This window comes from Drosophila teissieri, chromosome X (assembly GCF_016746235.2).
Source record: "Drosophila teissieri strain GT53w chromosome X, Prin_Dtei_1.1, whole genome shotgun sequence".
In the NCBI taxonomy this organism is placed as follows: domain Eukaryota; kingdom Metazoa; phylum Arthropoda; class Insecta; order Diptera; family Drosophilidae; genus Drosophila; species Drosophila teissieri.
The window spans coordinates 14,487,296-14,513,676 of NC_053034.1; the positions used below are offsets into that span (position 1 = coordinate 14,487,296).

The window sequence follows — 26,381 nt, forward strand, 5'->3', positions numbered from 1 at the left end:
TGTATTATTTTCTATGATAATGATTAACTATTTAAAGAGTATTCATTTTTTAAAACGTTTTATTAAAATTTCTCGTCGCTTGGGGCTTGGCTGCACAAAAAAATATATATTTATATATATATAAATATATATATATTGCATTTAGTTAATAGTAAACGCTCGTGTGTGTTAATGCTAAATGTTGTTCCTTAGGTAATCGGTATGCAAAATGTTAGATTCCTTGTGAGTTCCTTTAATTTGTAATTTGTAATCAACTGGTTTTGTGTATCTGTATCGCTCGTGTGAAAGCAATGGCAACGGCATACAACATATGTATGTATGTAATTGTCGACTTTGGGCTGAAATCGCATCTGTCCGGGTGAAGGTACGTACTGCTTACAACTTACAACTATTAAACGTTACTTTCGTTATTGCCGGCAGCCTGTTTGGCTGCCAATCCTCCGGCGGCCACGCGGGTGCGGGTAAATTTACTAATGGACGTGGGCGATGCGGAAGCGGAGGCGGCTGCGGCAGCGGCGTCCAAACGGAGACTATTCCCGGCCGGATAGACACAGCCCTTGGCCCGACGACGTCCCGCCGGAGAGCCGGAGTTCCAATCACCGATTTGTACTAGGCTGGGCATATCCTCGCCCCTGGAGAAGACAAACTCCTCGGACGATAGCCGTTTCCTCACTCTGCCACCAACCACATCCGGTCGCTTGCCATTGCTCAGCGGCGATGGTGAGGCTGGAGCCACCAGAGCCGGTGTTTCCAACGTGCTGCCACCGCCGAGGACGGGAAAGTGTGACTCCAGCACGCCGGGTCGCATGAGTATCTCGTCCAGGTGGGTGCCAGAGCCACCAGTACCACCAGTACCGTTCTGCCGCGCCGGTGTGGCAAACTGTTCCAGCGATGAGCTGGCACTGTAGAAACTAGTGTCTGTGGAGCCCAATCCCATGGCGGCACCACCAGAGCCGCCGGCAAACTCTGTGCCGCACTTGCCGTGCTCCGAGCGGGTGCAGCAGCCACGCTGGACATCACGATCGCAGGGACAGTGTGGACACAGTCGCAGGCAGTCCGCGTCCGTCAGGATATCGCTATCGCTGAACGTCAACTTTTTGGCCGGCTGCGTTTGCCTCGTCGCATCCTGATCCCCATCCAGCGGATCGGCGGACTTGGAACTCTGCACCGCATTGGCACCGTGCGGCAGCTGCAATCTCTGCAGGCTGTGAGCCGACGCAGACTCAAAGCTATCGTCGCTGGAGTCCAGACTATGTGTCGCCGGCGATTGATCCGGAAAGATGCGCGGAAAGGTGATGAACACACGGCCCAGCCGTTTGTACTGGTCCAGATTTCTGGTGTCCTCTGCACAGCCCGCCAGATTCTCGCTGAATTTGGGCGCCCGCCTCATAACCTTGGGCGTATGCAGCTGCGACTCGAAGATGTCCTCGAGTGGCACTTTCGGACCGCCCACGCCCACGCCCATGTGCTGCAGATAGCGCTCAATGCTGTTGGCCAGGCTAATGGGAACGCTGGTGCGCGAGGAGACGCTAGAGATTTCCGAGAGCGTTTCGGGACTGGCCAGCGGGGCCAGGCCATACCAGTCGTCGTGCAGGAGATCCACACCAGGTACCGCACCCGCATCCGAAGCTCTGCGAAGCGCCTGGACTTGGGCAAGCGGCAGAGAACGTGGCTTCTTCTCGGAGTGTTGGCGTCCGAGCAGTGACCTCTCCGGCAGCGTTGGCGGCGGAGTGAGGGCCATATCGAATGCCACCGCCTTTAGGCGTTGCGGTATGGCAATCTCCTCCGTATCCGGTTCGGGATTCACAATCACCGTGGCCGTCGTCTCAGCGCTGATCAGCGAGGGACTCTGCCGCAGCGCCACCGTGGCCAGGCTGTCGTCCAGAGCACTTGATATGTCATACGGCGTGGTTGCCGAGCTCAGGAGCGATGAGGCCGCCGACGCTAGTCGCTGATTCGACTGTCCACCGGGCTGGAGTGGAGCCGATCCGTTGGTGAACGACGTCTCCAGACAGAGCTTGTGCTGGGCGGTCGGCGTTAGGACGAGGCAGTTGCTCAGGTTCGTGTAGGAACTTTGCGAGGGCCGCTTGCAGTGTTGCGATTGCGACATCGAGTTCTGCATCTGGTCGGGATTCATGGCATCCGTCGGCGCACTGTGGCCGCTGCAAAGCGGCGGTTCCAGGTCCGTATCGTGTGCTGCTTCGTTCGATCCGGTGGAGAATGCATTCGAGGTCTGGCGCTGGGGCTTGCGTGGCCCACTCGTTGTTACAACCTAAAGACGAGTAGCGAAAGTGTTGAGGATCAGTCAGTGTTTGATTGTGCGAGATCATTTAACTTAGAACTATGTTGTGGTCCTACTGAAATGTTAAACCGATTGATTGACTGATAGATCTGTTTTCGTTAATATACATAATGGTTTTGGCTAATTGGTTGGCTGCACTTATTGGGAAGATGACTTAAATATTTGTTTTTATTATAATTTTTGTATATTCCACAATCGAAACAGATCAAGCAATCAATTAATCCTGAGCTTCACAACTGGTAGTTACATATAAATGCAGAAAGAGACGAGTAGATGTTGCGAGCGAGAGTGGGATGCATGTATGTACAGTTTCACAGATGAGCGAGAGTGGAAAGAGAGAGAGTAGCAGATGCAGTTAGCGAGTGACTTAGTACAGTTGCGTCAAAGTTAAGCGAGTGGAACGAGGATGTGGGTACAGTTGCTCATGGTTCGATAGTTCGCTGTGGTGAGGGTGTGTGGTTTGAGGGTGGGTGGGAGCTTACGGGTGCGAGACACAATATCGATATTGGTTTTTTCGTTGTACATACACAGCGAGTACGATAACATTTAGAGAGTTTAGTTTACAAAATTGGATAGGTTGTTGGTTTTAATTATTTTGTTTGAGGTTAGGTTGAGAGCGGGAGAGAGAAATATACATAGAGAGAGATAGAGAGAGAGAGAGAGAGACTTGTAATTCGGTTGACATATTTAAAAATTTTGTTTGGTTTTAACGAGAGCAAAATGGAAAGTTGGTTTTAGTCTTTTGTTTAATGATAACAAATTTATATAGAAGGCGGGCGGCTGTACCTGGTATCTGTATTTTGTGTTGTCGTAGTTGTTGTTGTAACTGTTGTAGTTGTAGTTATTGTCGTGTTATCATTACGTCTACGAGTGGTACATGCCTTTACGGTTCGATCTCTACAAGACACGACCTGTGCACATCCACATCACCGGATGATCGGGTCACAAACAAATCGGTTTAATCGGTATTCGTTTATCAATTATCGATATTCGTTAAGTTCCATAAAAGAAGCAAAACAAAAGCATAATTAAATACATCAGTGGTTACAGAAGTTCGTCGCATATTGCACTAGCTATAATCTGAATCGAATCATTTAGAGTCGGGACGGGTTGATTAATCAATCGATCAAGGGTTTTATCCTACTTATAACCTGATCCACTGCTCTCTCATTGCAACTAGCACACATACGGGGCCGGGTCTCCTCCCAGCTCAGCAAAGGCAATACGTTTCATCTACCATATAAGTATTGGTTTATTGGTTTTGCCATTCCTTAAGCTTTACAACAACCATTCCCATGCAGCTGATATTTTTATAGGAGTTGTGTATAGGTAGGATGATAGAGTGTGTTGTGTATTTGTGGTGAAAGCATAAAGGTTAAACTGAAAAAACTTACCAAATCAAATCCACATAAAGAACTCAAATGAAATCATCATCAAACGTGTTGGCTATTCAAAACCAATAATAATAATACTGCATACTGCTTTCCATCTAGCGGAGCGATTTCTTGAACATCTTTAGTCCACCGAAATCGGGATTAACTCAACATTCTGGTGTAGTAAAGAGGGCTACTTACAAAATGTGCTAATACTTTAATATTCACCATTACCGATTTTAAGAGTATTTCAAAGCATAAATCAAATAAAAGAATTAATCATATTTAAGCACTTGTACGTAGCACAAGTGGGTATATTCGTCATATAAAAAACAAACAGTTTACGCTTTAAAGTGAAAATATATAAGACATATTTGGAGAGCGTGATGGAAACACGGAGATTTTGAAAACGAAATGCATATTACATCTGTTCAACTTAAACATTAAATGGACAAGCTTTACTGAAGCCATACAAACAAAATACAAGTATATAAATATAAATATAAATTTAACTTAGGCGTTTAAGTGTACACATTCAAAGTCCATTGTCAATGCCTAACACAGCGATAAATACAATAGAGTTAATGGATTTTGCTTATACGTGTGTTGTGCTGGCTAAGTATCGGTTCCATTCTCTGGACATACCAAAGCAAAATGTTATATGTTGTATATATCAAAAACAGAAGGGCAATAAATAAATATATAAACAAATCAATGTCGACAAATTTAGCATCATTGAAATTATAAGCGATAGTTGGCCTTAGACTAGATAACGTTTAACGTAATTGAGTTTACATATAGATAAATAGGCATCGGTGTACATATGCTTGTCATGACTGTGTGGGTGGTTTTTCGTGTTCGCGTGGCTCTTGTGGTTGTGAGTTTTGGTTGCATTGTGGCTTGTGGTCATGGGTTTTGCGAACTGCGGATTGCAGTTTGCGGTTCGCCGTTCGCGACCTCTGACCTTAAGGCTAGACTAAGGGCAAGGTACAGTACAGTACAGTACAATACAGTACAGTACAATACAGTACAGTAGACGAGTCAACTAACTAGATCGGTGCTGCGTACTCTAGATATGCTATAGGGCTATAGTTAGACTATATACGGTTCTAGGACAACGACGAAGACGACGGGGAAGGTGTAGGGTGTCAACGATCAACGATCAATCATTCCATATTCAACTCGATTCCAATGCCGGCCGTCCGTCCATTCGACCGGATCTGATCAACTGGCCGTGGAATAGCTGTGCACCGAGGAGCCGCGCTCGTCGTCGAACTCGGCAATTACCTTCTTGAGGGCGGCGAGAACCTTGTCGGGCATGTGATCCTGCAGCATCACCGGCGAGATGAGCACCTCATCGAAGTCCGTGGAGTCAGCCCAGATGGCCTGGTAAACGGGCTCCCGATTCTTTAGAACATTTCTGCAAAATACACAAGAGCTTCATTGCAATAGTTGACTTTTGGCGTATTTAAACTAACTATAGAACTACTTTCTAATGTATTACACAAATTCGCACCAACTAAATTTCAGTTGGGGACCAATTTAGTTGTCACAGAAATCTTTTTCAATTTTATTTGTTTCAATAACACGTAATCTCTACTTGTCTAATATATATAAATGTGTTATCGATATTAGATATCTACTTGATTTATGACAGAAAGATGGGGATACAAAAATCAACACAAATACATCTATCTATCAAGTTGCCACAAAGTTATAAATTCAATGTATACAAATTTTTATAGATTATATTGTATATTATTCGTAAGGTCTGAAAGGATTTCCGTGACGTTTACTTAAACTTTCGGGTCCAATATCATGCTGGATCTGCTATATAAAACACAAATTATAAGGATAATAGCCCAGCTCATATACGAGAGCGAGAGAGGGCGACAACGAGAGAAGGATAAAGGGTCGAAGGACCTCATTTCACGAACCGAATTCTCATCTGAAAGTATGCTCTTTTTGTTTGTCCTTCGGCAACGAAACTGATCTATTTCAGATGAGAGTTTAGCTCGTGTAGAGATGGGCGAGGCATGCTTCGGTGATTGTATTGTCTCATGCAACAAAGATTAACCAAAATGGGATGTGAGGGAAGTCTGCTAACAGAATAAATAGATCTATATAAAATTCTCGGGCTGTCACTAGTCAACACACAAACCAAACAAGCTAACACACAGAGAAGGTGTGCGAACGAAAGAGACAGAGGGCGAGCATAAACACGAGCAGAGTGGGATAGACATATGTAGACAGAGAGAGAGAGAGAGACAGACAGGAGAGATAGATAGAGATAGAGATCGAGTTGAGTTACGGCAGCGCTGCTCAAGCTCTTCATCTTTCAATCTTTTGGATGCGTGTGTGCTCGTATCTGCATCTGTGTGCGATGCGCTTTGTAGGTGTGTGCGTGTGTACATATATGTGTGTCGATGTGGGTGTTGATGGACTGGTGGGTCTGTGTGTGTGTGTGTGTGCCTACCTCCAACCACTGTCGTATTTTTGCCTGAAAAACATTTTGGTAACATTATTTTCTGTTCTCATTGACTGGGTTTCGGGACGGTGGGGCAAACAGAAATCGACCAAACACGATCAGCAACACAAAACATAATCAAACAAGACAAAACCAAACCAACAAACCAAACCAAACCAATTGAAACGATAACAAGTGAAAGTAGTCGCTCGAGAACTCCGCCGACAGCAGGCTACCACTTATACATATGTACATACAACATCTTAAAAGCACATCATCATAAACTACGACCCATCGTATAAGGATACCTAGTTCTTCCAAGTTTTTGGTATTCAATCTTAATACATTTAAAACGTTTACATTTTTCCACTCGACCATACAAATTTGATGTTTAAAAACTCTCTGCCTTCCTGTAACTTATGGGACTCGCATTTAACTAATATATTTATTAAAGAATGTGTGAAGAAATTCAATATGGCCCTACATTCTGTAAGTATGCAAGTAATCGCATCATGGCCAACGTAATGGGGCACTTGTGAACTTAATAATTGAAGCAGCACGTTTCGGCCATAAGTCACGTGGGTATGTCAATTCGTGGACGACAATTAGAGTCTGCCAGCGAATCACAAAGGGCCCAAACTAGATAGAGAGTTCAGTGGCCCTGCCCGATGACGAGATCATCAGCTGTATCTATGCATCTCTACGGATGGGACGAGACGATCGATTAGCATACAAGATAGTGTCAAGCGACGGCAACACAACCCTGACGTCATTGCGAATGAGTCAGTTGCGGATCAGCTTGACATTTCACTTGACTCCACCACCACTCTCACCGCGGCGATAAGCTGGCTACTGGCTACTGGCTATCGCACCTCAATTAGCACAGACCTTGGGCCAGAGGCGGATCTCGTATCGCGAATCAAACAGAAAAAACATCAACAAATAAATCAGGGTGTGGGTCAGGAGGTCGGGTTGCGAGATCGAGGAGGAAACAAATGCGGATGCGGCCAGCTGTCGCACTTATTTCCAGCTCATCGGACTCAGGCTGCTACTCACTCGTCGGGCTTGGGATGGTGCCGCACAATGTGAATGATGCGACCGGGCGGATATAAGGGCTGGTGCAGGGTTAAAGCTATCGAGCTGTCCGTTGGATGAGCGCTGGTCGAACGTGCAGTGCCGCGCTCCTGAAATAAACAAGAGAAGCTTCTTTTAGAATACCGTACAAGTGGAATGAGATATGGGCTTAATACCTCCTGGTACTGATTGATGTGCGTGTCCTGGCCGGACATGTTGACCACGGAAGTGGGCTCGGGTCCACAGCCACAGCAGATGACCGAGCAGGAAATGGTCTTCCACTAAAACGACATAAAGAACAAACTCATTGAATATATATTGGAGAATATGGTATACATGTAAATCACCTTGGGATCCACGCTGCGCTGAATGGCATTGATAAGGTCCGCTCGCAGGGCCTCCATTTGATTGAGACCGATGCGCGGCACTACGTCCTTGCCCAGGACCACCGAGGTGATGAACGACTTGGAGTACTCCACGGCGGGCATACTGAAAGGGAAGCATGAGTTTAAATTTGAACGGGAACGAGCTTTGCCAGAGCATAACCATAACCCTAACCCACCTGAGCAGACCTCCTGGCGGGGAGTAACTGAAGCACTGGAGCGTGGGATGCTCGGGCTTTAGGAGAATGGCGAGTATGGCCGCTGTGCCAGCGCCCAGCGAATGACCCACCAGCACCAGGTCAAAGGTGTGCGTCTGGCGGTCCGGATTCCGTTGCAGTGCCCGCTCGATGAGGTTCTCCTCCTGCAGCTTGTTGCGTATGTAGATCGCCGCTTGCACCATCCCCTTGTGGCCCAGCCAATCGTCGCGCGGCGGCTGCAGCGGCAAGACTTCACCCTCGGCATTCAGATCCGTAAGGATGTCCTTCATGCTAAGTGTACCACGTATACTGATCACAACCGATCGGTGCGTATAGTCGATGGCCACAAAGAATGGCGTCTCGCCCACGTCCACGTGGTAGGTGGCGTAAACGATATCGATGTCGCCCAGCTGCAGCGTCTTCTTGAGCGCCGCATAGTTGCACAGGCAGCAATTGTCCTGGATCACCTCTGTATCATCACTTGTGCCGCAACAGCAGCCAAAGCATCTGAACAGATTAGAATACAAAAATTTGTATACCGAGTGTATTATCATGTGTCATGTGGTTATACTCACTTCAGTTCCGGCACCAAGTGCCACATCTTGCTGCGATTGATGATGACGTACATGGGCCAGCCGTAAGCGCCCTGGGCAAAGTACATGTAGTGGATGACCGTTTGAAAGAAGTCATAGTTTTTGGCATCGTTGAGTGCTAGGAACTGGGTCCGCTCCGTGATCGGTACGCCGCTGAGGAACTCGTAGGTGCCATTCTTGCGCTGCCGCACAATGGCCTCGCGCTCAAGGCGCTGGAACTTGCGGAGCAGCACTAATCCGGCCACCACATCCGATGGCACCACGTCCAGCTCCCGAAAGAAGTCGCTGAGCAGGCGGGCAATGTCCGTGAACGAGTTCCGGTTGCGCTCCGAGGAGCCCATGCAGCAGAACAGCAGGCGGCAGCGATGATCCCAACTGTCCTGGTACGCACGCATCACTTTCCTATGCGTTTGCAACACAATAAGGTAATTAATTGAGTTATGAGCTATCTGCTAGCAAATGAACTCACCTTTGCCGCCAGTTGCGGTTCATGCTGTTGCTCCGCTTATAGTTAAAGCGCGACTCCGTCTCGCGCATGGATCGCTGGTACTTCTTCATCTTTACCCAGGATCTGCCGGCAGCATCGAAGGTGCACCATATCGTAATGAGCGTGATCACCACCAGGGCCCAATTGCAGATGATGATTGCTGTGATGAAGCAAAGGTTAGGTAAATGTTATTGACAAAGTATATAACACGGTGTTTTGTACGGTTTAGAATTAAATTGATAGGTTAAGCTAGATGGATGGGATAAACTAAACAAGGTATTTGCATAAAACCTGTTTCAGTTACAGCAGCAAGCTATAAAATTGTTATTCGGTATATAGTAACCGATAATTTATAATGATTACTCTAAGCTACACTAACGAATTGATAGTTATTTATATTTAAACCTTCAATATGCATAAGACCTTTTTAATTGCTTGAGTAAATCTTTTGAACAGCACAACCAATTGCTTATATAAATTCCTGTGTGTAAACTACCGATATAGCTCACCTATGTAGACCTTTTTGGGATCATCGATGGGTGCAGTGGTGTAGTAATGCCCCAGCCACACGGAGCCCACCGCCAGCCAGGCAATATCGAACAGGATAACCACTGCAATGAAACAAAATAATGAATATATAGTTTAAGGTGTGCAGCCCTTAGTGCCAACTTACAGCTCTTCAGATATATCCAGATGTTGATTGAGGTGCGCGCCTCTGCATCCAGAATGCTGCCACGCATCGAGATCACACATATACCTATTTCTACACATATTGAAACTGCAAGACAGGATGAGTATCAATGCGGAATCCAATCGAATTGAAGCGGTATACTTACAAAATAGTATCAACAAGTAGCCTATTAGATGATAGAACAATAATTTTACGCTTAAAATTCGTGTATTATACTCAAAGATAACCAACGAGACGCTAACAATCACAAAACTGTCACAAAAATCGGATCGTTTTTGTAGTTGAAGAAAGAGAAAAACACGAAATATAATTATAAACAATAATCGGTTACGAGGTTAAATGTACGTGGCTACTTACCATATAAAATGAATCGTCAGGAGAAATGCGCCCGGCACCACGAGATCATCGGAGCCCACAGACCAGCGACGTCTGAAGACCACAAGTCCAGGCATCTGAAATCGAGAGGAAGCGAGGGAAATTAGTATAAACTAAAGTACATCAAAGGTGAAGATCCAGTGAGCCGTGTTATAAATGTAAACTACGAAGTGCAACATTGAAAAATAAAATACTAATAAATAATCAGTAGTTGTTTAGGTTCGCAACAATAAAAAGGAAACCCACAGTAATGTGGTATTTAAGAAGTGCAACACTGCGTATGAGTGATAATCTTAGGGTTGCCATTAAGTACATCACTCATACGCAGTGTGTGCGCTATGCCTTGACAGATCCTGGCAACGAAAAAAATAGAATCATGATTATTTTATGAACCTTGCAGTTACTTGGCAACCCACTTGGGTCGCAGCTGTTCAAAAGTTGCACGATATAAGCTTGCAGCTTAAACGCCAGATATTTGTGCTGCCGCTCCAAATTGTAATCCCCTTGGAAATTAAGCAAGGGCAACCCTTGCAGCATTCAAATGCTCAATGGTGGTACAGTCATGCCTGCATGCAAATATGCAAAGCGAACGACTTTGGAGCAGCTTAAGGTTCCACCCGCCTTCCAGACCACACCCACTTCACCCCACTTCACCACTTTCCCGATGTCAACCAGTAGTGCCGTGTAAAGCAAAGCATAATCAGGGTCAGACATGAGCAGGGCGTAAAACTGCACAGAAAGAAGTGCAGCAGCATTAGTTAGCAATGCTACAGATAGAATAAATAGTTCATAGACCAGTTACGTTAATCATTACAACAGGCAGGACTTACTGCACATGTTTTACTGTATCTAGTTTTAAAGTCATCATTGCAAGTTAGTGGTTTCTTAAAGCAGACGTTATTCTAAATGACTTCAAAGGTTTTTATTGAAAACCCTCCAAGCAAACCAAACTCAAAGATATTTTCTTTGCGTGTAACAACTTGTTGGGCGTTGTGTGGGTCATCATGTTTGGAGAACCCCCCCATAATCGCTGGCTTGACATTGCCTCGGGTTCCGATAAGGCGGTCCCGACATGGCAATCGTAGAAGGGAATGCATGCTGATATTTGCATATCCGGAGACCCGGGAATTAACTAGACTAACTAACTAATAACGCCAAGACACGAGCACACAGTGGCCTTATCGACTTATCAGTCGCAAGAGTGCCAGCCAAATGATTCACATTCTTTATCAATACGTTAAATCAATTGCGATTTCACAGAGTTCACATGTGCCGAATCACCATTAGATATTACAATGCCAAAGATTCCGCCAACGGCTTATTTATAGACTAAATGGGTTTACGATCGCAGTCAATATAAACATAAACAAGCAAATAATAAACTAATTGAGTGCCCCGACTAGAAACTAGAATATCTAAAATTCTATATACTAACAACCTTGAACGTTTGTACTATTTTAAATGCAAATTTCAATCATTCTAATATCTTATAAAACACATCAGCATGGCTAGTATTTGCTATCTACCCATGGTTTTCTAATCAATTTGTATTTGTATAAACATTATATTGCTCGGTAGTAGGCATCCATTTTTCCTGATTATTATTATATGTGTTGTTCAACGTAATTAAAATTTTCCGAGTGCTATAACCACAGTCATCGGATAATCATTGAATAAATAAAATGAGCTTATCCATTAAAATGTCATTTGCATATATTATTTACAAAACAACCAGACACAGTAATTGTTGCTACATGTTAATGTAAGTAACATAGACAAGTCGAGTAATATTGGCAGTATATAGAAGAAAATCTATACCTATGTATAAACAAACTATAGTATCGACATGGAAAATTTCAAACGGAATTTTCAAATGCTAAACATTTTAAGTTTAAACGGTGTGGTTAATGCGAAAATGTTTTGGCTATAAGAAATGTTTTTGTCTGTTTTATGGAGATATTATCGTTAAGGAAAGTAAACATCAAAAATGCAGACATTTAAGAAATGCTTAAATGGATTCAAATGTTTAACACTGAAATGAAATTAATCTTGACAAATAAGCAAAATAAGGTTTATTGCGATAACCTTTAGTCCCAACCTTTGTGTAAGTAATTTCCCATCAAATATTAAGTCGCAAGTCCAGAAGCCGTCGATCTTAATTATAACTTTGGCCTTCTTCAGCTAGAAAGCTAATTTAAAATGCTGACCTTTGCATTCAAGATATGGAGCTATGTTCGAGTCTCTGTCATCTAAATGGAACGGATTTCGGTGACAGATTGCATTCCTGCAATATTTATCACCTACCTGGCGATGGCTTAAAGTTCGAGCTGCGTAATTTCAAGGCTATTGATCCAACTGGCTGTTCTTATCGGCAAACATTTACCTTTCGCCAGCGAAACGGGAGCAGACCGGGCCAAATATCAAAGGTGAAGGCAGCCAAAGTTGCAATCCAAAGGCCCAGCAAACTTTGCCATTGCCATTGCCATTGCCATATCCATTGGCCTCGCTGAACTGAACTCAACTTTAAGCGACAATGGACGAGGATGACTGACTGTGACGATGCGGTGTCGATGTGGATGACGAGCCATGATTTTGCATTTATTTGCACACCATCCTGCCACTTTCCCCACTTGCCAATGGGGGCAATGAGGCATGATATGGACAGAAAGAACAATGCCGAGGAACTGGCCACTGCTGGCAGCTTGACAACCCATTACAGCCACTGCAGGTATGAATGGTCATTATACCCCACTGTTTTCTCTATGTGCACTTGCAGAAAAAATAGTTCCTTTCTAAGGATTAGTTCTGTTCCCTAGACTAAGCTTCTAGTTATTATCAACGAGATAAATGCAATATGTATTAGAACAATAAAGTATATACTGAACCATTTCCATTTATTTTTCCCAAGACTATGCAGCATTTGTGCGAGTGTAGTGCGAAAAGCCACGCAGCTGTTGAAGAAGCCGTAATGGGGCAAGGGCAGAGTAATTGATGGCAATCAGTCTTTTGTTCTGTCTCCGTCATATATCGCAGCATATTCAATTATTCAGTTATTGCCATTATAAATGATGATAATTCCTGTCACGGGTATTGGCTGAATAATCATCCATAGCTAGCACATTTCGCAGCCATATTTCGATTAGATTCTGTGGGATAGTTGTGTAGTTAGTAGTGTGTAGTGTGTGTCTGGTGCTTCGTGGTCCCAATAAATCACACACGAGTATCGATCTTTTATTGCACGGATCGCGGCTGTGACCTGCGTTCTGGGTACTAAGGTACTAGGTACTGGCAACTGCGAACAGGTCCCGCACGATAAGATAGACCCGTTGCAAGCACCGACATCGGGACAGCACGAACTTATCTACAATGTCTTGGCAAGGGGGTGAGGTACGAACAGGTGGCATGCACTCACCGCCGCCACTCGAACGCTGAACAAATTGCCCCGATATCATTGCCATCGCATCGGGAAAGTGAAATGGTTTGGTGAATCCGTGGTGAACAGCCTTGATGGGTGCAATTAACAACTGGATTTATGATAAGCCATTAAAGCCATTTACTAAACGTATGTGTTTTGCAGTGAACTTCAATTTGGAAGCAAATTGATGGTACGACATACATATGTCAATTAATTCCAAGAAAGAGCCTTTGCTCACCGATTTTTATCATCATTTTTCGTACAACAGTTGTGACATCTCACTTGAAATGATTAGGTATTGTTATTGAAATTTATTTTAAAATCTAAAAAGGAAGACAAACTAATTGCTCAGATCGTTTAAAATTAAGTTTAACTATTAGCATTGCTCCTTTTACAATTAAGTTTCTATCGCTGTGTCAAGTCTGTGTTCTAAGTCAGAAAATGTTGGTAACTTTTACACTTTATGACAGATTAATTGCAATTCACTTCGATTTCAGACTGAAGTGCCAGCATTGGTAAAGAAATAATTGAAATTGACGTTGCTGAGAATTTATTTCAATTTGCGAATGTTTCCGTAGTTAAAGTGCATTTGAAAACACACACACACTAGACTTTTGTAATTAGTCAAAATGGATTTATCGGATTTTACTTTTTTTTTGACAACTTTGAGAATACTTTCAAACAGATACGCACACACAAATTGAAAACAATTAAATTCTAAATTCTAAAAAAAAACACAAGTATCCCCAACTATGGTCAAGGTAGTGGAGGACATTTTTGGGATTGCGACCAATCCGTTCACCAAGCAGGCACAAGTGATACGTCGCTACACAATGACCAACACCAATCGCCTGTCGGTGGCCGTCATCCAGCTGGGCGCCACCATCCAGAGCATTCAAGTGCCAGATGCCTATCACCAGTTGTCCGATGTGGTGCTCGGATTCGATGATGTGGCCGGGTATACCAAGTATAGGAACTACCATTTTGGTTGCACGCTGGGCAGAGTGTCGGGTGTGGTGGGCAACGGAGAGTTCATCATGGACGAGCGGCGGGTGGTTGTGTCGAAGAATCATCACGGCCAGAAGCACCAGATTAATGGTGGCTTTGTGGGCTTCGATCAGGTCATTTGGGATCTGGAAATGAAGCGACCGGATGGCGTCACCTTGCGGCATGTGTCGCCGGATGGACACGAGGGATATCCTGGCACCTTGAAAGTGCTGCTGCACTTCACAATCGATGACGACAATCGGTTCTTCATACAAATCGAAGCCACCACTAGCCAAACGACGCCGGTGAATATATCCAATCAAATCATCTTTAATCTGGCCGGCCAGACTACCGGCATCAAGGGCATTTTCGACCATCAAATCAATATCGAGGCAATGGAAACGATGGAAACCTCTGCTCCCGACGAACTACCCACGGGTCGATTTAGGAACGTCAATGATTCCGTATACGATATCCGATTGCCCGTATTCATGGGCGATCGAGTGCGTCAGTTTGAACAGAAGCCGGTGAAGGGGTACGATGTTTGCTTTGCTCTCGACAAGGAGTTCGATGCAATTAAAACGCGTTATGTGGGCAGGTTCTTGCATCCGGATTCGGGCAGATATATGGAGATATTCAGCAATCAGCCGTGTGTGAAACTAACCACCGGCAATTGTTTTCCCCAGGAGCCACTTGGTGAGCCACCGATATTGGGTAAAAGGTGCACCCGCTATTGGCAGCATTGTGGTTTTAGCCTCCAGCTACTTAACTATCCGGATGCCGTAAATCAGCCGGATTTTCCACGCATCTTCATCAATCCGGGGGAGCTTTATTTCCATGAAACCATCTATCACTTTGGCGTCCAGGAATCGTGGAAGTGCTGTGCCGATCCGGAGGAACTGGAAGCCCTGGGCGAAGAGCCACTGCGGAAACCAATGGCTTGATCACAGCTACTTAGGTAGCTGGTTTGAGAAGCGCAGAGAAGGGCGCTTCGAAAAATTCGTGCGATTAGTGGTAGCTACTTTCGTAGGCCATTTGAGAAGCGCAGAGAAGGGCGCTTCGAAAAATTGGTGTGATTAGTGGTAGCTACTTACGTAGGCTATTTGAGAAGCGCAGAGAAGGGCGCTTCGAAAAATTGGCGCGATTGAAGTTAGCTACTTAACTACTTACGTAGGTCGTTTGAGAAGCGCAGAGAAGGGCGCTTCGAAAAATTGGTGCGATTAGTGGTAGCTACTTACGTAGGCCGGTTGAGAAGCGCAGAGGAGGGCACTTCGAAAAATCAGCGCTCTATTCAGGTGTTGGCCATTTTTGTTTGGTAATAATTTATATGGAAAAGGAATATCAAGGCAAATAACTAGTCAAATATTATAAAAAGTGCGTTATGCTGTATAAAATTGAAAGTTTATTCAAATAATACATACATTTGAGTTATTTATTATACCAAATGGAATGCATATTTTCTATAAATGCCTGTTGAAGGGATTTCTGTATTATTAAGTGGTTATACAAAATAACCGAAAATAAAGCCCTCAAGCTCAATAGGGAAATGGGCAGGAAGTTGCGCTAGTTAATAGAAACGTAATTTGTTTCCCATTTCCCGGAAACTCGTGGCGTAACAAGTGCTTGTGAAGGATAAATGGAACTACACCGACATTTCAGTACATTACGTTTATGCCCGCTGGCTGCGAATAAATAAATGGATTCCACGAATGGGCAATAACAATTGAGGCATTTCGAAAATGTATTAAAGATTTTAACTCTTCAGTTTAGCTAATGAATTAGCAGTGATGCCAGAGAAACAGAAACAGAGAAACGCAATGAACCTGCGGAAAAATCGTTTGTAAAGCTCATGGAGCGACCCTCGAACATGAATAGGCGGCTAATGGGGCATCTGGCACGTTTTGGATCGATTGGAAATGTAACCTGATGTTTTGTGTACCCCAGATTGTTGACTGTTTGCATTTGGTAATACTAAATTTAGCAAACGCTGCCTGCGAATCCATTTACTTAAAGTCTATAAAAAGCGAAAGCGAAAGCGGGACGAAACGGGGAATATCGATCTAAATTTAGCTGGACCGCTGGTGGTAGCTACCTCCGTTGGCATTTTGGCATTGGTGTTTAGTGGCGTTATGGGACCGTTTTTCCGCAAATTTGGCAATTCGAATTTGGCATTTGAATTTCCATCTCGGCGGCCTATGTTGCCCAGTTATTTGGTATATAAATTAGTCGGATTTTAGGCCATTTCGGGTACGCGACACACAAAGGTAAATGGCGTACACACACTCGCGCCCACGGAAACTGCAGTTCGGCCTCCAGGGGGTTAATTGCACTGCCCCCCGCTTCCGCCCATTTTGCATTTTACTCTTAACCCTCTACCCTCTAGCAACCAGCTTCCCCCCTCGTCACCGTTTATGAATAACTTTATAAACCCAGACCGCACACTCTGATTGTGGTTTCCACTTCCGTTTCTGCCATATTATATAGTTTCAGCATTCGCGTGACGCACTCCCTCTCTGCCAAGCAATTAAAAAAAATCCAGGGCCCAAAAAAGAAAAACAAATTTACAAAGGGCCATGCACTCGGCGAAAATATTATAAAGATTTATTTCAAAAATGATTCAATGTATACTTTATATGAAATTCTACAAAATATAAAGCAATTAAAACCAAAACATTTTAAGCCATAATTTGGCTGAGATTCATTTTTATTATATGTACTTGTCAAGGGTGTCGACCAGGTCGACCGGGCAGAAGGAAAGAAGAGGAGGTGGGTGGTTTTGGGTGGCTTGGAAAACAGCGAGCCTGCGCTTTGAGAAAGGTAAACACACATAGGAGCTCGGTTGGTCGGGGATCTAATGAGGGAGTTTGGTTTGGCAGCATTTTCGCCAACGAGCCGCTAATGTTTAGGGGCCCAGCCCCTCGAAATGGGATTTCCGCCCTTTTTTTCCTGGCACACTCACAGGCGCCAGTTTAGTGGCATTACTGATTAAATTCATGAATGGGTGTACAACTATGCTGACCAGTAAGATTGCATACTTTGATTTGGTTTTCAATTACTTCACACTTTCATGTATAGTTTCATTATCAGCGATGATTCATTGCGAACTATTTTATTTTCGTCTCGCAACGTAATCTCTTGCCCTTAGCTGATTAATCTGCGATTTGATTTTAAATTAATACATCATTTTCATAGACTCGTTATTCATTTGACAGTTCAATCAAATGGCTTTGAAAGTGATTGACGGCCTACCGCAACACTTTTTCACCTTCGGCTTAGTCATTTTTTAAATTTAAATTGTTTGCTCATATCAAAAGAGAAGTTTTTATTATAATATAAGAACATGGGTATATGCATTATTTGTTGCCAAAAAGTTACGCTTTCAGTGATAAAAATTTGATTGAAATTTTGAAATTAACTAGTAACGAAGGCAGTATTTGCGTGACCTAAATTCTGGTCTTGTGTAACCGGCAATCACGTCGTAGATCTATGACACCGACGTCTATGTCCCTGTCAATATAGCACATCGGTGGCTGATTGACAGTCCCATCACTAACACCATTATCCATCACTTCGCCGAGACAAAGCCTTTGTGTTATTTGTTGCAATTGGATCAGAATCGAGCCAAAGCCCAGGCCCGACAGGCAGACAGACAGACTTGTGCACGATATACGCACATCAGGCAGATATCTACATATCTACTTTCATGTCTATGTACATACATATCGCTTTTATATGGCGGGCATATCCTTTGTTTGTAGGTAGGTAAAATGCGTCGGCGGTGGAGCAAAAGGAAGAAAGGCGGTTGGGAAAACCAGGAAAAGCCTGGGAAGCGAGGGAAACGGAGGAAACTGGGGGGTCGCGTCATAAAAACAATGTCATCACAAGGCAGAGCGTGTCGGGCGGAAATCAACTAAAAGGCCAATGCCAGTGGCACTCGGAGACAGTGCGAAAGGGACGGAGAGTGAGGCGGCAGAGAGAGATGGCAGCTATGCGAAAGAACAAGATGGGAGATAGGACAACCAAGTGGCAAGCGGCAAGCGGCAGTGGCAAAAGTTGCGCCAGGAACCAAACAAGAGCAACAACAAGAACCAAACGAAAGTTTTATGGCAATAATGACGAGTCCCGTTTAATGACGATAGAGATAAAGACGATGATGTTGGTTGTGGATCTGGATGCGGATGAGCCATAGCGAATATATCGCGCATAACCGCGGGCACATATAAAATAAAAGCGCTGCATATGTCAAGGATACACTTTAAATCGCAGCTAGTTTTAATTTGTTAATATACTTAACCTACCGCAAAAATGAGATATCAAAACACTTATAAGTACTTTTTGTACTACTAAATGCAAGAATGTAAACAATTTTTGGACAAGCTTCTTAGTAGAACCAGCAAAATTCTGCCAGTGCTGAATACGACACAATATACAGGAGCATAAATAGCTATCCTTGCTCCGGCTTTCCAGTTTAGTTTGGCTTGGTTTTCGGCTTTCATGACAGGACCAAATAGGAAAAAAGCAAGACAAGAATGCTGTTCATTTGACATTTTTAAGCAATTTCCAGCTTGAGTGTTTATTTTTTGTTTTTTTTTTTGGTAAATTTGTATATGCGCTGTGGGAAGATTTTCCAAGAGCTTTTCATTGCTTTGCATCTTTAATTTTCTTAGTCCGCTATTTCTTTTATTTCATCGCATTTTGGTATTTATTATATCCAATGGAATGTGGCAGGGCATGAAGGAAATGGCGGAAAAGGAAGGAAAATGCTAGCAGGACAAAGATAAAGGGCAAGCAGGAAACACGCAAAGAATGCTGCTGCCAGCTCTGGATTTTTGACCCAAAAAGAACGAGTTACAATATACATACATACATATGTACACATATACATGTACATAAATTTAAACAAATTCCGGCCAAGTGTTTCAAATTTAATTAGCGGCTTCAGATATTTATTTATAGCATTGCATAAAATGCCACTGACGGCACACGAAAGTTAAATACTTTATAAAAAAAATCAAACGCTTCCTTTTCACTTATGTTTGAAAAATTATTTCAAAATTTAAAATATTTCGTATCTTCAGTTGTCATTTCTTGTTTGCTGGTTAAATGAAATTTATCGTGGTGTATTATTTATTTTCAATTAAAATGTTACGCATGCTGTTGGTAACCAAAACTGAAATCCATACCCAACAATAATTGTAAAATGTAATTAAAAACAGCATCTACACCACATTCATTTGAGAGAAAACAACAAAAAGAAGTTAAAACCTAGTGTGAATTGCATGCGTGCAGCATAAACAATAAGAATAAAAGTGGGTGGAAAACCACTCACACAGCCACAAACAAAAACACTGCAAAAAACAATAGGAAAAGTTTCTTAAGACGATGGAAAAGGATTTCGTACGTTGGTTTTCCGGCTTCATTGTAAGGAGGTGAAAAATGGGTATACAAATCCACAGTGAAAAATAGAAAAATATAATTTTTCTAAGCAAAAGAACAATCTTTATAAAATATTAACAGTTTTGGGATTTTATAAAAGTTGTTTTCAAAATAGGAATGTTGAATGTGTCATATTTATTCAAGATATATTTTAATATTTATAAATACTCTGTATTTTAAGTGCTATTTTCCATTGAAGACACAGAAATGTGAAATTTGGAAGTGGGGGAGTGGAAAAGACGACGTGTTGAGTGCTACAATTTTCATCTTTCTGTCTTCTTTTCTGCGGCGGCATTTTCTCCGCAGGCTGCACAAGAAAAGCAGAAAAAAACAAGAAAACAATGGAGAACGCTTTAGATAGCGAGTTTTCCGACTTTGAGACACCCACTACCCACTGCATTGCTGCAAGCTTCCTTATTCCCGTTACATACTTGCCAGCCCACACAATGTACCCCTCAACACCAAATTAGCAGCTATGAAAATCGCACCGAATGCAGGAAGAACGCTCCAAATGTCTAGAGTCTGCCCAAGTAGGCAATTGTTTGTGGCAAACAAAATGCCAAACAGAAACAGTCCGAAAACAAACAAGAGCACAGAAAACTTTGTAGAAATCAGCTCAAGAAATAACTGAAATTGAAAACATATTGAGGCATTACCTTTATTTTAACTTAACTTAACAATCTTAATGGAATCATGGATATTAACTGCGAATTTCATTATATTTATAATAAGCCCAGTCTCATAAACGACTCGACAATCTTGACTTATTTTTCCAGAGTGTGAAAGATAGTAAGAAACAGAAACAGAAGGAGGAACAAGAAGAGGAAGAGGTCGACTGTGACCGGTTAGGCAAAAGACGGTGGTGAGTTTTTCAAACTTCACACACCGTACACACATATACCCTCGTAACTACCCACCCATCTTTGGCTTTGGTTCCTTCAACAACCCTCCTCGAATTTTACTGGAGCATGGAGCAAATGCGTGGATGACACACACAATAGCAGCAACAACAACAGCTACAATAAACAATACAGTGCACTGCCCGTAGAGTGGAACCAAGAAAGCAGAACATTTCCTATTCCTATACTCTTTAAGTTCACTGTAGGTATACAAAAAATGAATAAAATTCGGAAAAAGTCGTGAAACTGAATGAATGCCCTGTTGAAAAGTGTGTTGCCTACTTGCAGGCGTTCCCATTATATCAGATTGAGATATTTTGCAAAGATATTTGAAGATTATTGGAGCAAAAGCTATATAGTTTCGCTGCAATAGAGTGCTAAGGTCTTGTAAAATTAAGAGGTTCCAAATGACTGATTCGAGGGTATACTGTGGTAGCAACGCGGGCAAGAAAGACGATTTCCATTCCAGCACAAACGAAATCCGCTAAAACTCGCCGATGGCCGTCGTGGTGGATGATGATGGGTGGTAAGGTGGGTGGTTGGGTGTTTGGGTGGGTGATTGGGTGCTTGGGTGGTTGGATGGCCCGTAAGGTGGCACAAGTGACGCTTTCGCTTATGGCGACAGCCTGGCAGCTTTGACATTTGCATGTGTATTATGCGTGGTCCTCTGGGCATGTGTTTGTATGGCGAGTTGTCGCCAATACACACACATCTCTACACATCAACACACTCGCGAATGCCAGAGCATCCTCCTAGATGGGGAAAATCCTTCAAAGTTCAGAAACAGAACAACAGGCAACAAAATCATCGCCTCATCGCCGTTTTTCAAGTCTTTTTTTTTTTGATTTTTTTTTGCTCAATTTTTGTTCTCGTTGAGAGCTAGACATATGGACAGATGGTCGAAAGGACAGCAGAACAGACGACGAACAGCAGCACCCTTGACATTTTGCAATCGAGCTTTTGGACACAGAGATTGGAGGAGATTGGATGATATTGGATGGCCATCTGATCCAGATATAAACTGATCAATTACTGACTGAGCTTGCTGGCATAATTGGCCTTCAAAAGTCATTAGCCTCGTTGCACTTTGTTACTATGAAACATGAAAACAATATCAGTGGGGAATATCTTATACTTATATCCTTTATCTGTAGAAACTCTCCACACAACTTGTTAAATCTTCGCATTGCCAATGTTCGATTTATAGAAGAGCAAAGCTATTAGACCCCTGGATTACTTGTAATATAAAATCAATTTAAAGTTATTTATTGCAATCCGAACTCCGCTAAACAGGACTTTGTGGTCCAGCCAAGATTTATCGGCTCATTCCTGGTTCGCTTTCTGGTTGTCATCGCATCCGCGGAATACCATCTCCTCAGTACAGCGAACTCCAGCGGCAGTGTGTGCTGGCCCAGAAAGCTGAGACCGTGGCCGAAACTGAAACAAAACACACATCCTCCATAGAGCACATGTTCCATCCGCAATCCTTCGTCGCGAATCCTCCTCCGCAGTTGACAGAAGAAGCTCGAAGGGCTGTTGCTGCTGCTGATGCTGCTCCTGCGGTTGTCGTCCCCAAAAATAACTAACCCCCGAGGAGAGAGCATGGGCCACACGCCAGTTTTTTGTGAGGGGGGGATCGGCTATAGTAAATGGCAAAATGGAATGCTTGGACATGAACACAGAGCACAGAAGCTGGCAGGAAAACACGGCTACGCCGGCTACGAAAAAATCAGCAAATAAGTTTGTATTTTCGGCTGGCGTCTGTCGCACTCCCCCCCTCCGTCCCAAATTCCTTTAGCATCTCCACAGCCCTCACTTTTCCATTTTCCCCGCTGGCAGGCGCCAGTCACCCCCGAAAATTGCCACCCACCTTGCACACACGCAGGGAAATGATTAAGCAACGTTGCGACCATAGGCATTTTCTATAGCAATGCAAAATGAAAGAGTATGCTACTGTCGAGTGCCGCGACTACAAGATACCCATTACTGAAAGAATAAAACGTGGGAGCGATTAAAATTGAGATCCCTGATTGAAATGTATAAATTATGCTCATTTATTTATTACTGTGTAATTGAAAGGGACAGTCATCGGCAGTCGAAGTTTTTTGTGTATTTTTAGCACTTATGTTTAATATAATTTTTTTATTTCCTTATTTCTTCTATTTTTATATATATTCCTTGCTGTCTCCTGCTGTTAAGCGATAATTTAAATCACTCAACACGATTCAGAACTGGGGATGACTTTATCTGGCCGGAAATCGTTATCATCGGGAAAATGTGGGGGTTGGTTTAAACTTTTAAAGTCGTATTACCTCTAAAACGGGGATGACATTTATCTAGCTTTTTATCACAGACTGGTAGAAAAAAGCACGGAAAATTTATTCAAGCGTCCTTTTTCAATTATATTAGATTTTACTGTTGGAAATGTTGGAAATTCATCTTTATGAAATGCAATAATAACAAATGCAATTAGATTTTAGTTTAAAGAGTCACATTTTCAAAACTAATTGTTGTTTGCCCGACTTCAGCTTTCAATTTCAGAAAATTAGATTATAAGTACACTGATTCATTCCATTAGATAGTATTATGGAACCATGATACAATGAAAGTGATTGAACTATTATCGAGCGAACCAAAGCTTCAATTACAATTCATTTGACTAATCGCTGGATTCGCCTTTCCATTATGCAAGTGAAGTGAATTATTTCGTGGAACGAGGCTCATTCCAATTTCCCGTCGACTGTCAAACTTTGAACTACATTTGCAGTTCCTTTTCTTTTTGTGTGCTTATTATGCTGTGTCTACAATTTGGCAAAATTACAAACCAAACAGTAAAATCAGCACTATGTGATTGTGTGTGTGTCAGAAAGAAGCAGTAAATATATATTTAAATTTATACATATATTATATTATATATAGATAGATGAGTGCAGCCAGATGGAAGGCAAGTGTGTGCACCGTGAAAAAATATTACTAAGTATAAGCAGGAGTTTATTCTACTTATAAATGCCTTACCAGTTTTAGGTTTGGTTTTAAGATATAAACAAATTGGTAACGAATGATTAAGATAAATTTCACTTTTAAAATCCAATATGGAATTTAAAATGTTCTTTGTATGAAGACTGTAATTGTATAGGGTATCTATTATTTTAAAATTTTCTCAGACAATGGAAAAAAGTGCAAAGAATGCTTACCGCAATTTGTTGTTGCCAGCGCGTCGCTGGCTGCAGTCGGGCGTCGCTGCTGACGCCGCTGCTCCTTTGGCTGCTGCGGTCGCAAGAGAAAAAAGTTGGCAACTTTTGATGTTTGTTGTTTTGGCTGCTCGTTTCTTTTTTTTTTTGGTTATAATTTATTCTTGGCTTCGGTTAACGCTTTTCACCGATCCGCTGCTTTTTGCAATATTCTATGGCTTTTATTTTACGCTACTTTGCTGCTTCGGTTGCACTTTAACACACAAAATTCCATAACATTAAAAAAATATAGAGAAAAAACATTTCACGCTTGGCTTCATTAGCATTATTGTTTGTTTATTTGTTATTCGTGTGGTTTTCTTTTAACACTTTCTCGTTCGAGAAAGTGAAATGAAATGGAGGTGAATAGAAAGAAGGAGAGATAATAAGAGCAACTAAACCAGCCAGATTTCATAGAATTTTGTTGATTGTGGCATAGCTATCATTTATACGTTTCTACCAATTGCTGCTGATTTTGTTTTAAGAATAAAAACTTTATTAGCAAGCTAAGTTTGAGAATTACAATGCAAAATGTGGACCAAGTACACATACGAATTATTAGCAAAACTAAGCGACTAATTTGTCTTTTTGCCTCTCGAAATTCAAACACGCTCAAGGCAATAAAGTACAACTATTATTACAAATGGGCTTTCCCTCTAACATTTTTGTACCAAGTATAGTGAGTTAATGGCCCCATAAGAACAATTTTTCATTCAGCATTTAATGTACTCATAAAGGTTAAGTTATGTTTTAGTTTAAGCTGAGTTAATTCAGTTTCTTAGCCTCTGAAAAACCTTAAGATATTTCATTGATCGAACCTTAAACGTTCTATAAAACTACATAGGCACCTTTAAGAACCAATATGTTTCCTTTTAATTTAGGGCACTCCGATTCAGGATGCTGCTAATTATTAAGGAAGCTACTGGATTCGCTTAATCTCGTTTTCATCTTCGTCGTTAGCCGAGTACCGAGTAACGGTATCGGATGGTATCGAGTACCGGCACCGAATGCCAAGCACCGTCAGGCAGCTGCTTTTAATGAGCCTGAACTTTCACACCGCTGCACCAGAATGTAAAACTATTATGCACACGGGAAAAAACAAATGCTCAACTCATTGGAATAAAAATCAGTAAAAAGTATTATTTTTTGAGAATCATTATTTAATGTTAAATAATTAAAGAACATGTTCTGGCTATTAACTGGCAGCTATTTTTTGTGCTGTGTAACTAGAGAACTTGGCAGAAATGCTCGATCGCTTTGCTTTTTTGTATTGATCAACTGGAATGGGCGGGGATTAAACGGCTTTATAATTATCCTATTGAGGCCACCTTTAGTTTTACTTTTACTTTTCTTGCAGTGTAGCGCCGACGGCCTTGGCGGCTAATTACCGGCGACCGGTAATGCGGTCGCTGCGCCGCCGACGCTGCGTTGGCGGCGCAGCCTTAATCCCGCTCGAACGGATTAAGTCGATGATGCTGGAATGGAATGGCTTCGGCTGCAGGTGAATCGATAAATGGAAATCGCTACTCCCCTCTTTCGCTCTCTCTTTTTCTCCCACTCTCTATACATCTCCGCTACTCTTTGCCCTCTTCTTTCTTTTGCTTTCTGTTTACACTTATTTACCATTCAGTTTTTGCTGCTTTTCCGCTTTACACACAAACACACACACATACACATATAGACGCGGTTATGTAGAACAACCACTAAAGCACCGTTAGTCCATCAGCATCCAAAGAAATTCGAATTGTCTTGCCGCTAACGCTGCCGGCGTCGCAGTCGCTGTCTGCGTCGACGTCGGCGTCCTCATGTTGTTGTTCTTGTACTTCTTGTACGCTGATGCTTCTTCTTTCTTTCTTTTGCTTTTTCCCATGGAATTTACACATACGATTCTGTGTTTACGTTCTTGTGCCGCGATTTAAGTACTGTTATAACTTTTGCCTGTCATCACTACTTTGCTTTTCTTGTCTTGTTTATTTTTGTGCTTTTGCATAAATTCCCGGCTAACAAATATATATTTTCGTTTGTTTTATTTATGCACCGCGCAGTTCTTATTGTTGTTGTCGTTTCTTTTTTGCGGGGGAGATGCGACGCGCACGCAGCGTCGTCAATGGAGAAAAATAAAAGAGAAAGCGCCCGCTCAGCTCAGCCAGTCTCCGTTGACCGCGCGGTCGGCGAGCTTTCTTGCAACTGACTTTCGAGTTTCCACGCGAAACTTTCGATTTCCTTTTCCCGATAACGAAGGCCGATAGACGTCAACCGATATCGATAGCCCAAGAGAAAGCAGCTGTCGGAAATGCATTGGCTCCACTGAAGTAGTTGGAGGCAGATTGGGCGCTACATTTAAATCTACCAAAATATATAACAAATAATAGTTTATAATTACAACAAATGTTGTGCAAAATGTAGGGTCGTGCATTTGTGTTTGGATACTCCGACTTAAAAACGGATCGAAGATGTGGTTTTGGTGTAAAT

General features: G+C 42.5%; 2 protein-coding genes across 6 annotated transcripts; one reads left to right on the forward strand and one right to left on the reverse strand.

Moving 5' to 3' along the window:
• Positions 1–139: 139 nt before the first annotated feature.
• LOC122623080 (diacylglycerol lipase-alpha) lies at positions 140–26,271 on the reverse strand. Of its 5 annotated transcripts, XM_043802006.1 has the most exons (16): positions 25,533–26,146; positions 23,874–24,123; positions 9,925–10,019; positions 9,713–9,819; positions 9,550–9,654; positions 9,386–9,487; positions 8,859–9,036; positions 8,372–8,791; positions 7,779–8,303; positions 7,564–7,705; positions 7,393–7,497; positions 7,199–7,326; positions 6,152–6,175; positions 4,963–5,095; positions 3,089–3,213; positions 2,251–2,272 (listed from the first exon to the last, which is right to left on the reverse strand). In XM_043802006.1, the coding sequence occupies exons 3-16, from the start codon at positions 10,017–10,019 to the stop codon at positions 2,266–2,268; spliced, it is 2,196 nt and encodes a 731-aa protein (XP_043657941.1). In that variant the 5' UTR covers positions 23,874–24,123; positions 25,533–26,146; the 3' UTR covers positions 2,251–2,265. The 5 variants fall into 5 exon arrangements, with proteins under 5 accessions (XP_043657938.1, XP_043657939.1, XP_043657941.1 ...); XM_043802003.1 differs by lacking the exon at positions 3,089–3,213 and having other exon boundaries at positions 140–2,272; positions 25,533–26,271; XM_043802005.1 differs by lacking the exon at positions 2,251–2,272 and having other exon boundaries at positions 3,064–3,213.
• On the forward strand, positions 14,034–16,332 carry LOC122623081 (galactose mutarotase). The gene has a single exon (XM_043802009.1). It carries the CDS (start codon positions 14,110–14,112, stop codon positions 15,286–15,288), a length of 1,179 nt encoding a protein of 392 aa, XP_043657944.1. The 5' UTR covers positions 14,034–14,109; the 3' UTR covers positions 15,289–16,332.
• Positions 26,272–26,381: the final 110 nt, after the last annotated feature.

Bases quoted from the DNA above. Each gene is read 5' to 3' on its own strand.
- LOC122623080 (XM_043802003.1), bottom strand. From the start codon at position 10,019: ATGCCTGGACTTGTGGTCTTCAGACGTCGCTGGTCTGTGGGCTCCGAT. The intron at 7,706-7,778 runs GTGGGTTAGGGT...CTTCCCTTTCAG, and splicing joins CCGCCAGGAGGTCTGCTCAG to TATGCCCGCCGTGGAGTACT. The intron at 5,096-6,151 runs GTAGGCACACAC...TGTATTTTGCAG, and splicing joins AAATACGACAGTGGTTGGAG to AAATGTTCTAAAGAATCGGG.
- LOC122623081 (XM_043802009.1), top strand. From the start codon at position 14,110: ATGGTCAAGGTAGTGGAGGACATTTTTGGGATTGCGACCAATCCGTTC.